Source organism: Ruditapes philippinarum, unplaced genomic scaffold (assembly GCF_026571515.1).
Source record: "Ruditapes philippinarum isolate M1 unplaced genomic scaffold, ASM2657151v2 ctg9822_1_1_1_1, whole genome shotgun sequence".
Taxonomy (NCBI): Eukaryota; Metazoa; Mollusca; class Bivalvia; order Venerida; family Veneridae; genus Ruditapes; species Ruditapes philippinarum.
The window spans coordinates 7,441-20,000 of record NW_026860536.1 but is presented as its reverse complement, the minus strand read 5'-3'; the positions used below and the strand labels follow the sequence as shown (position 1 = coordinate 20,000).

At 33.5% G+C, this 12,560-nt stretch overlaps 1 protein-coding gene across 1 annotated transcript in view; it reads right to left on the bottom strand.

Moving 5' to 3' along the window:
* The window catches only part of LOC132760504 (S-adenosylhomocysteine hydrolase-like protein 1), a gene marked incomplete at its 5' end in the record, with an annotated part of 24,366 nt that extends 12,825 nt beyond the window's left edge, over positions 1–11,541 (bottom strand). Inside the window, 3 exon segments of the mRNA XM_060752493.1 lie at positions 1,024–1,200; positions 3,017–3,142; positions 11,470–11,541. Coding sequence (XP_060608476.1) covers positions 1,024–1,200; positions 3,017–3,142; positions 11,470–11,541 — 375 coding nt within the window.
* Positions 11,542–12,560: the final 1,019 nt, after the last annotated feature.

Below are 12,560 nucleotides of genomic sequence, written 5' to 3'. Positions count from 1 at the left end.
CATATGCAACAGACCGGAACCATTTGAACAACTTTGAAAGGGGACCACCCAAGGATCATTTCTGCAAAGTTTGGTTGATGTGCAGTCATTGGTTTCAGAGGAGATGTTGTTTATGTGAAAAGTTGACGACGCACGACGCACGACGACGGACGACGGACACAGGGCGATCACAATAGCTCACCCTGAGCATTGCTCAGGTGAGCTAAAAACACTTATGACCTTCAGAAAAGATGCCATATGATAATTTATCAATTTCATATTTTCATAATATGTCTACTAGACTACAAGGTGGTGATCATCATGCTTAATATCCTCTTTCTATGCCTGCATCACATATTACACACATTTTATTAAGAAAGTAATTTTCATCGGTTAAATTGTGATGGTTAAATTTATCAGAAACCATCAGATTTTCTCACTACACTGCCAATCATTTTAAACACATCATGCCCCCCCCCCCCCCAAAAAAAAAAAACAACTTGTTTTCATTTTTATTTTAGTGTTGTGTTATAGTTTCCAAAGAATTATTCAATGGCCAATTACCTGAACCATCTTTTTCTTCTCTTGCTATTTGGTGATTTGTAACAATGAAGTAATTTTGTATTTTGGATGGAAGTCAAAATACTTCTTTAGTACTTAATACTTTTAATACTTTTTAGTACTTCTTTGACAAATAATTTCATATTAATTGCTATTTTCTTTGGGTAAAAAACATCTAAAATGCTATAAAACCATTATTTAAATATTCTGAAAATTATGTTGCTTATTCTAAATAATGAAAAATGCATAATGTCCCTTTAACAGCTTCATGCAATCCCTGGACATTACACCATGAACTTTTAACGGTAAACTCTGCTGATATGATATATTCAGATGACTGCCAAGTTTATATCATCATATCCAAGAGGCAACCAATTCAAAAACAAGAGTCAGGACCTTGGCAACACGCTGCATCGCTATAAGAAGTTTATCGTTATAAGCCATATCGTTATGTATATATGTTGCCATTGATTAATTCAATACCTTTGTTACAGAGTCATTGACGTTCATAGCTGGTACGGTAAGTTTGCCACCCTTTGACAGTTGGTAAAGTCGGTGCACACCAGTCACACTTTCCTCTACCAGACCTTTCACCATGTTGAACAAGGCTGGGTACCTTTTCAACATAAGATGAGTCGCATCACCACCATCGTCCAAAATCTGGAATAAGAAAATTAACATTATGTATTATGTCAGTGCTATTTTTAGAGTAAAATACTTTTTTTCTTTATTTTATGAGCTGTGAAATAAGATTGTAATTTTACCATCCGCCAGTTTTTGTTTTTTTTAATGGGACTTGTCCACCATCCCTTTGTTTCAACTATTAACTACCGGGTATAATCAATTTTGGGGATATCAAAATGAAAATTTTGAGTAGGTCAGTCTACAGTATACAGCCAAGTTAGACTGCACTCAATATGCATGCTGGCCTGGTTCCAGTAACAGATTTGTGAGTGTTTCATTAAGCTTACAGCTTTAAACACAAAGAATAAAAGAAATTCATATCAACTTATCTTCAAATTTGCCTAAAAAATGCCTCACAAAATTCTTGTAATAATCATCACGAAGTTCTGAATTTTCACCACCAGGAAAAAAATGCTTATTTAATATGGCAGGAAAATGCAATAGTGTTAAATAATACAAGATTTTTTTGAGTCTATTTCCAATTCTGGTAAATGCTTTTTTGCATACAACAATGAAATAAACATTTATGAGAAAGATTTTAGAAATTGGTTAATTTTCTCTCTTGTCATTTCTTATCTAATTTTAGTTTTCTAATTTGTCATTTCCCTTTACTATCAAGGGTATGTATCTAAGATCTAAGCAATTCTTGGCCAAATAAAATCTAATTTGTTTTTCTGTGCAGGGGGGAAGCCACTAAATTATTAAATAATTCCTAAATGGATTTTACTTAAGTGATTTCCTTCCTGCATTAAGAAAAGACAAGAAACTGTTCTTCTGGAATTTTATTACAAAAAAAACAGTCGGAGAGGGTTTAGTGCAACTTGCATATCAATGTTTATGTTTAACTTCAAAGAGGACCATGTTCATACAAAACAAACATGAATGGGTTTGTTTTGCATATGTTTATCTTTTCATTAATTAGCTGCACCAAAACACTCCAAACATTTCAGGTCACCAAGTAGAAAAATTGTATGTAAAGGTGCTTTTTTTGTAACTGCAGAAACTGGTAATTTGGTATATATTTACCAGTACATGGCATTTTTAAAACATCAATAGATTTATCTAAGAATTATCAAATATGAATTGTATGTAACCTATTTTGTTTTTCTCTCCCTTAAAATTAATACCAATATAAGTTATAATAAAACAACCCATGGATTGAATTGGTCAAGACAAATCAGACCCATAGATTTTGTCAATGATTTAAATCATTTCTCAATAAGAATGTATATGGATAAACTGGGAAAAAAATCACTATTAGTGTCAGAAAGACATTTGTAAAAATAACCTATTGTTTTAAAGCATCAAATAAATATTATTGATGACAAAACTGCTAAGGCATGTCTAGGTATAATCTGCTGACCCAACGTCATAGTCTAGAACTGTTCACTTATTATAATAGTACATGGGGAAAGCATAATACGTAAGTGACCAGACAGCTCAGTCAGTAGAGTTGCAGTACACTATTCTGAGGGTTGAGTCCCTGCAAATATTTCTCTACAACAACACTGTTGTAAGTCAATTTATATTATATACAGTAAAAGCAATGACATAGCAGCAATTACCATATGTGAAAGTAGATAACATGAAAATATCAAAAGATAAAAGAAATTTGTAAATTTTTGTAATTCAGTTTTTCTGTAGTTTTCAATTATTTAAAGATGCACTCCCCACTCTATATATTAGAAATTTGAGTCTCAAAAATGTTTCTTATAATCGCAAAGGGATGGCAAGTTATAAACTGGATATAATATGCAAAGGCCTGCAGTGTTATAGGGAACAGGGAACCTACCATGTTTGGTTGCCAGCCATCAGCATTGACACATTTATCAATAGACCACCAGAAATCTTCCTCAGTCTCGCCCTTCCAGGCAAATATTGGGTAACCTGATTCTGCCAGGGCAGCTGCTACCTCATTCTGCAAATATATTATTATATATTTATAAACTTTAATTTTAAATTCTTGATCAAGAATGCTATCACTACAGCTTGATTAAGTTTGCTGACTTCATATAACTTGCCCATAAGTGCTTCATCATGCACATTTACTTCAATCATGTGAAGGAATTCATCGTCAAGGGAACAACTGCTGTCTGGAAATTGTTCAAAACAATGTTTGATCACTTCTGGGCTAAAATATGTAAGTTTCAACTGTCTCATTTGAGAATCACCAAATTTCAATGAACATTTAAATACCTAAATGTTTGATATACATGTATCACATCCTTTGTACTAAAGCAAGATTTATTTCTGTATTTCAGTTTTCCTGGCACATGATTTAATACAGATAAATCACCTTAAAATTAATAGGTAAACTCAATGGAAAATTCTGATTAGATATGGCAAATCAAGATTGGATAAGGTTTTATAAAATCTTATAGATCACTGTCTTACACATGGTAAATTAGGTGATATCTGACATAGATGATATATACTGATATAATATTTTCCAGATTTTACTGCAAAACTGTTTTAGTTTAAACACTTTATATTGAATTTTGATTTCTTCAATCAATCTTGGAACTAGCTAGCCAACCAGTCCTGCTGTAGTTGTGAGCTTATAGTAGGGCTCCAAAATCATGACCCATTCACCCTTAACAACTAGGCCACTGCTACCTAAGCAAAACTGTTTTATTTTGTTGATTGTCAAGAGTGAAAATATCAACAATGACTTAAGTGTTGACTTTGTTAAATGTCCTCCTCCTGTCCCAAATGTGGGGGTGTCTTATGAAAACTGTTTGTTTCATAATGTAAATACCTCAGGTATTTTATGTCAAAACAGTATAGATCAAATGGCGACTTTCCCGATTAACTGGTGGAGGAAGACCTCGGGTTCCCCTCTATGCAATATTTCAGGCACAAACAGGCACCTGAGTAGAACCACTGAAGTTGCATAAGCTAAAATGGAGATCTTCTTCACATCAGGATTCAGATCCCCAATGGTGAAAGGCAAGTGGTTTGAAGTCAACAACCTTAACCACTTGGCCATGGACGCCCTTTAAATAAGATAAAGATGTTAATAACATGCCATTGTCGACATACCAGCAGGCCTGTGAGACTAAAAATGGTTGCTATAAAATTCCTCAAGCTAACAATGGGCTGCATGCTGTATAACCCTTACTACCCTAAATTTCTTAAAATTTACTTTCCCATCTTTTAATCTGGACAAAACCACTTATCAAATTTAGGGAAAAATTTCAAAATATGGACTGACTTAATAGCAAATTGTGCAGACTATGATCGCAGACGGCAAAGATGACAGGCTAGGGGTTAAGATTTAAAATATTATAAATTTGAGTTCAGATCATGTATAATGATGTATATATTAAGAACATCCATCTCATAAATCATTTAATAAAAAGACTTAGTGTCTTTTTTTATTTCAAGGTTTTGAGCATGCCTATAATGTCAGTAGTGCAATTAATTTGCAATATTAAGTAGCAAGTTTTATTTCATATTGACAACATCTAAGTTTCCTTAGAAACGGTTTATAATAGCATGACAATACCAGAAAATTGTATATTTCTCCCTTTCAGAACATGAACAATGGGAAATAGTGACAATCACCCCCATGAGACTCTCTTGTCATTATCTAGGATGCAATAATATTAATTTCCTTTGGGTTCACCACTTTAACAATAAAGAGGATTGAAAACAGACAGAAATACAAGGGACTGTTTTATGCAGTAAGGGTATATTTGTTGCTGTTTGTTAAATTTTTAGCCACACTAATACTGTCAAGGTCATCCTTGTGGAGAAAGACCTCTAGTGCCCCTTTGTGTATTATTTCAAGCCCAAGCAGGCACCTGAGTAGAATCACCAACATTGCCTAAGCTAGCTGGATAGCTAATCCAAAGTCCCTGCAGGGATTTGAACCCACAACAGTGAGGGTAATTGAGTGATTTCAGGTTTTTTGAAGCCGTCATTGAATGTTCAGGTGGAAAAAGCATCAGTTAACAGCTAAACCTGAGCCATCTGACCAGAATCTAAGATGGTACTGTGTTACTTTATCAGGCTCCAGCTTTTCTTTAAAAAAATTATTTTCCTGTCTCTCAGCTCACAGCTCCTAACATAATCTTGACTTAAATACAATATTAAAAATAACAGACAGGATGTGACCATACAGCTGGAGAGGGGGGAAAAAAGTTTGCCGACTACCTCTGCCAGCTTTACCTTCCTGTTACTTAAAGAAATTAATGCTTAGCCGAAAATAAACATTAATTACTTCAAATTGAAAGCAGATGTTAATATTATCTTATGTTATTTACATAACAAGATTAAACTTGTAACAGGATAAGTCTTTGGCATCATCTCTTTTATACCATTGGTACAACACTTCTTCAGTGTTTCTTGGCAAATCAAGTTTTTACACATTTCACAGTAAACAGAAGCCACATCATCTAACTAACAAACAAAACAATCTAATTCCCAGACAATAAACTATCTAATCTAATATTCTGTTATGTTGGGAAGAATGTGCATTACATACATATTCAACAACAGTAACATGGATATAACAATGTTACCACTATATCTTGTATGAACCTAAAACTTTCTATGCTGATTATGTGTGAGTTATGGATTTCAGTACTTCTTTGAATTGTACTTGTTTCCTAACAGAGTTCTTATTTAAATATCTGATACTCAAACTAAGAATAATACAGCATATAGCTTGGTCAGATTGCACAGTTATTTCATTTCTTTATCTAAATTAATTATTTTATTAATTAATTTATTTATCTGGTTGGATTTTAAGTCACCTCAACACATACAATATCATATTTTCCAGCTTTACTGGTGAAGGATTTAGACATCAGGTGCCCTTTCATAATGAGTGAGCACCTGTGAAGAACTGCAGACATTCAATAAACTAGCTTGACAGCTCACTCACATGAAAGAATCCAAAGTCATTTGCCAAATTCTAACCAAGAGTGGTAAGGGGCAAGTGATTTTGAAGCCATAGACCTTAGCCACTCTGCCAGGAATGCCCTAAAAATGCTAGTTAGACTTCATTATAAGAACAGCAAAGGTCTGACTATTTAAAAAAGATAATATATTCAAGGCACTCTTTCAAACATCATATAAAGTTCTAAATACAAATTGCAACATGACATGTAGCAGGCTTACTGTTTGAACAAATATTTGTTCCCATAATGCAAGACCTAAATAATTGTCCTCAAGACAAAAACAAAATATCACAGTTGGAGCATTGTCAAATCTAAATTAAAGCTGCCAGATGATCATTCAAATGGCTTGTTCCTATTTATAAACAACTTTAATAATCACAATCAAACCTTGAATGGGGACATTAATAAGTTCAATGACTTATATATTAAGTTATAAAGTTTCCCACACTGCTGCCAAATTTTTACTTTTGATGTTGTCCACAATGAGAATCATCCTTGACCTATGTGTGAGGACAGTTTTATGGGAAAATATTGCTTGCACTTAACACAGAAGCTGACAGTGGTTCATTGGGATTCTTTGCTTTAGTGTCAGAATTTCTTCCTAAAATTTATGCAATTACTATGTTGTGGTTTAGTATTAAAACTAACATATGGTATGCTCTCTAATTGCCATTAAATAAATAATTAATGCTAATCTTCTACGCTGCACATGTTAATATTTTAATGAGTTTAAGTAGATTAAACAAGATTTTGTTAGTCATACATTTTAACTGTTATTTTAAAAGCTTTTACTAACTGTAAGTCTATCTACATCATTATCATTAAAGGAACTCCACTGAGGTCCAAATACCTAAAATATAAAATTTGAAAATCTAACAAAGATCAAGAGGAGAACTTAAAATTGAAAATTCTGCAAAAGTTAATAATGAAAGATATTAAGAGTTAAATCAGAAATCAATTTTTTGTGTGCTTCTTAGCTTAATTTTGAGTCAAAAGCATTGCAACTCTTTTCATTTTTTTTTTCAAAATAAAAATGATCATAGAGAGAATGACCTTAAAAATTGCACATAAGTTATTGATCCAGACCTACATCAAATGTTACACAAATCTTTGAAAAAAAATATTTCTAGTCCCATCATGTTGAAATAAGAGTCATAAGAGTCCCTTTAATGTTTTACAGTAAATTATAGTGTTAACAAATGAGCCGTGTCACGACAAAACCAACATAATGGGTTTGCGACCAGCATGGATCCAGATCAGCCTGCGCATCCGCGCAGTCTGATCAGGATCCATGCTGTTCGCTTACAAACTCTATAACAAGTAGAGAAACTGATAGCAAACAGCATGGATCCTGATCAGACTGCGTGGATGCGCAGGCTGGTCTTGATCCATGCTGGTCGCAAACCCATTATGTTGGTTTTGTCATGACACGTCTCAAATGTATTTAAAAGAAAACTCACTTGAGTTACATGATTGTACTTCCATTACAAATTTTCATGGGATTTTACTAAAAAAATTATGATGTGTTGAAAATTCTTTAAATTTCACAGTAGTTTTTACAAACAATTCATTTGCACAGAAATAGCTTAAAACACTTTCATTACTGGCAAAAACTTGGCATTGTAATTACAAATTTTCTCTAAATTCTGCATTATTTTTAAGAAATTTGGAGGCATCAATAATTGTTAATCAAGAAGTGTTGTTTAACAATGGCTAACTTATTCCCAAAGTCTTACAGCAAACTGTGTTTATTTGTTACAAAGTAACCACCCAATCTTTACAACAAACAGTTTCTCTTCGGCTGTGTGAAATATCATTATCCATCATTTGTCATTGGTCAGGTCTTGGGGGACATTTTTTACAGATTTTCTCAGAAAACCACAACTAAAACTAGAACTATCGCTGAATGCGATTCATACCCCCACCAATGTCCTTGACAGAAGACAACTTGGAAAGGTGGTTAAGGGAATAACTTAAGTGGCGCAAATACATAAAAAGAAATAATCTCTGGTGAAAAAAAGACTAATTTGTACAGGTAAAAGTATAAATATTTATTATCAAATCATGTTCGAAACAGTTTCAAATAACCTTTCATTTTCCCAATATTTAACTTTTTATAAGTCAATTTTTGACCTTTAAGTGTGGCCTTGACTTTCAGCTGGCACAAGGGTAAGATGGATTCTGCACATCGCCCAGTTGGGGTGAACATTTGAGTAAAATTTGAAGAAAATCCTTCAATAAGTAAAGAATTTATAGAGCGGGACAACATATTGTCTAATATTAATTGTATGTAAATTTAAAGACTTAAAAAGGGGCATAACTTTGTCAAAATGCAATACAGAGTTATGAAACTTGACCTGCATATCGCAATTGTGACACCTCACATATCTTTTAAGTTTCAAGCAAATACCTGTGCTAATTTCAGAAATATTCCAGTACATGTTAAAATTTAAGAACATTTTCTAAGTCAATATTTGACCTTCAAGTGTGACCTTGACCTTTACCCGGCACAAAGGTGACATGGATTCTGCACATAACCTTGTTGAGGTGAACATTTGAGTAAAGTTTGAAGAAAGTACTTCGTTTAGTGTAGGATTTATAGAGCAGAAACAACATATTGCCTAATATTTGATTGTATGTAAATTTGAAGATTCGAAAAAGGGACATAATTTTGTTAAAATGCAATACAGAGTTAGGAAACTTGACCAGCATATCTTAATTGTGACCTTTCATATATATTTTAAGTTTCAAGCAAATACCTTTTCTAGATTCAGAAATCTTCATATAAATGTTAAAATTAAAGAATATTTTCTAAGTCAATTTTTGACCTTCAAGTGTGACCTTGACCTTAAGCCGGCAAAAGGGTGACATGGGTTCTGCACATTCCCTTGTTGAGGTGAACATTTGAGCCAAGTTTGAAGAAAATCCTTCAATTAGTGTAAATCTTACAGAGAGGACACAACATATTGTGTAATATTTGATTGTTTGATATTTGACCTTCAATTGTGACCTTGAGCTTGAGCGAACACATGGGCAACATGGGTTCTGCACATCCCCTTGTTGAGGTGAACATTTGAGCCAAGTTTGAAGAAAATCCTTCAATTATTGTAGGACTTACAGAGCGGACACGATATATTGTGTAATATTTGATTGTTTAATATTTGACCTTCAATTGTGACCTTGACCTTGAGCTGACACATAAGCAACATAGGTTCTGCACATCCCCTTGTTGAGGTGAACATTTGAGCAAAGTTTGAAGTAAATCTTTCAAAAAGTGTAGGAGTAACAGAGCGGCCACGACATACTGTCTTATATTTGATTGTTTGATATTTGACCTTCAATTGTGACCTTGACCTTGAGCTGACACATAGGCAACATGGGTTCTGCACATCCCCTTGTTGAGGTGAACATTTGAGCCAAGTTTGAAGAAAATCCTTCAATTATTGTAGGACTTACAGAGCGGACACGACATACTGTCTAATATTTGATTGTGTTTGATATTTGACCTTCAATTGTGACCTTGACCTTGAGCTGACACATGGGCAACATGGGTTCTGCACATCCTCTTGTTGAGGTGAACATTTGAGCCAAGTTTGAAGAAAATCCTTCAATTGGTATAGGAGTTATAGAGCGGACACGAAAATGGAGACGGACCGACGGACGGACCGACCGACCGACCGACGCGACAAAGCGAATCCATTATAGCCCCCCCCCCACATTTTGTGGTGGGGGTATAATAAAATAAAGCACTTGTAATGTTTCCTTTAAGATAGTGCCAATGTCATTTACAAAATTTGTAATAGTTCTGTAATTATACTCACACATGCACCAAAAAAAATAATGCATGAAATTAAACAAATTAAGAAGAACTGTCAGTAGGACAGTGCTCGGGTAATGATAGTTAAGATATTCGTTTTAGCTGCAAAAATCCAAACTGAATAGAATAAATGAATTCTAATATTAATGAGATTTGTAAAAATTTTAAATTGAATTGATGTAAGATGCAGCAAATGCAAAATTGGGAGAGGGGGGAGGGTTCTGAGATTAAATTTTGTGAGATTTTCTTCTCACAAATTTTCTGAGAATTATAATAAAAGAAACTTTATACAATAGGTTTTTTTATGAAGCATACTCGTGATTTGCAGATGCTTCCCAAAGGATGCTCGCTATGAAATATTTTCTGAATTTGACAATCAGTACTTGAAAAGAATGATATATAGAAGATTTTCTGTCTTTTGCAGTTTGCATAAAATGGATTTTTTTTTACCTTCTTTACAACGGCATCGTCTAAGGAAGTTTGTTTATAAAATGAAAACCATAGTCGTTTGGCCAAAAGGTCAACATGTCACCAGAGACAAAATGAATTCCAAGTTAAGCTCAGTTTCAGCCAGGTGTGTGACCTTGTCAACTAACCAAAGACAATAAAATAAATTGGTATAATTCTATTTTCACAACAACTTAGCAACTTACCAACATTGCTTATAATCAAGTGATGTTCCACTTATTTGACACTAAATATTGTTGTTCCCAATGATGATTTATTTATCACCAAATGCTGATGACCAGGACAGATAACAATGAAATAAAATATCATAAAAGAGAATCTTGGTTCCCAATTAATCTTAAAACTCAATGCTATTGATTAACGCTCTTCAAGAGGGAGGAGAGAAAAGCAGTAAAAGCGGGTGAAAAAAAGTTGATAAGAAAAAAGTGACAGAAAAAAGTGACAGAAAAACTAGAATCAAGGATTCAGAAATGGTATAATCTGCCTGTGTCTGTCATATCTGTTCAGACAATGTATGATGGAGATGTCTCCAGACACAGGAAATTTCTTGAGATATTCTTCGAAAGTTTCCGCAAAATAAATGTGTACCGGTAATATTTGGTAATACTTTACATTTCACACCTTCTAGACTATACATCACCATGAAATTATTCTATTCAAGCCCTATCAATTCTAGTTAGACCTTACAAATCATTTCCTTCTTATAAAACTGAGAGAAGATATTCAGACATTTTGAGATAATAACTGTTTAAGAATATATGTCAACAAAAGTTAGACACACAATGTCAATAGAGAATTTCATATTTATAGTAAAGAGACTTTCAGTACCAGTGTGACTAAAGGATATAGTAAATAACATCAGACAAGTATGGAGAAACATAGTAATGACTCTTAAATAAGGTTGTCATGTCCTTTTATGCTTATGTGTTATTTCATAATCTTAAGTGCAAGTAACACATGTTCTATAGATCATCTGCTGCTCATTACATAACATGTCACAGACTTTCTTCTATAGATTGTCTGGTGCTACATAATAATTTAGACATTACTAACCTGGGTGGAGTAGATATTACAGGCAGCCCATCTCACAGATGCACCTAAATGGACCAATGTCTCAATCAGTACCTGCAAAACATGAAACGAAACAAAAACATCATTCATTTGTTTGAAATATCAGGGTAACTAACCTTCCACAATTAAGAAATATTATTTTTTAAATTATAAAAGCTTTAGAAAGACATCTATATCAAATTCAATTTTTTATTACATTGTATCATAGTTCGGAGACCTTTCTGTTGAAAATGTGTCAGGGTTAAATCGTATACATAAACATGCACAGTGCGTTAACTGGAGTGCGGGTATTAGTTACCCGCACACCAGAGCATGCCCATCGATTGGCTCATTTTTGCTGGGGTTTACATATTGTGACGGCAGAGAAAGGGAAAGCGACAGAAATGTCATATTCAGATGTTCGTTCATTGGTTCATTTTTGCCGGGGTTTCATATTGTGACAACAGGGAACGTGCTTTTATGTTTGACTATGATACAAAAGAGAAAGAACACCAAAACACTCGACAATCTGATTTATACTCGGGGGCAACGCCCCCTCGTACAAATCAGATAGCCTTGTGTTTCGGTGCTCTTTCTATTACTTAACCATAATTGGTTCTACCAAACCTACACATTTCTTTGAAATTAAAAAGAAAAAAGTTTATAAAGCAAGAATTGTATTAATTAAATTTGCCTCTGTTTGCCATTCTTAATCAATGGACACAACTCAATCAGCTATTCCAAGGAAAAATCATGAATAAATTTATTAGACAGAGATAAATCACAGTGTCCATTCATCCTGGTAAATTGGTCAACTCTTTTACATGTCCTTTAGGCCAAAGACACAATCAATTTGTTGGATAAAACAATATATCATAGCCCGAATTGGATTGTTAGAATTCTCATATTTTACATCATAATTAAGTTTCTAGCAAAATCACATCTATTTACAGACTAAAGTGTATAAGGAATGTGCACTTAGAATATTAATAAAGTGTTTGTCAAATTTAATATCAACATTGAGCATTAAATATGATAAAGCAGTAAATAAGCATTTTCAATCACAATAGGTTGGTCTTTGAGAATTCTATCTT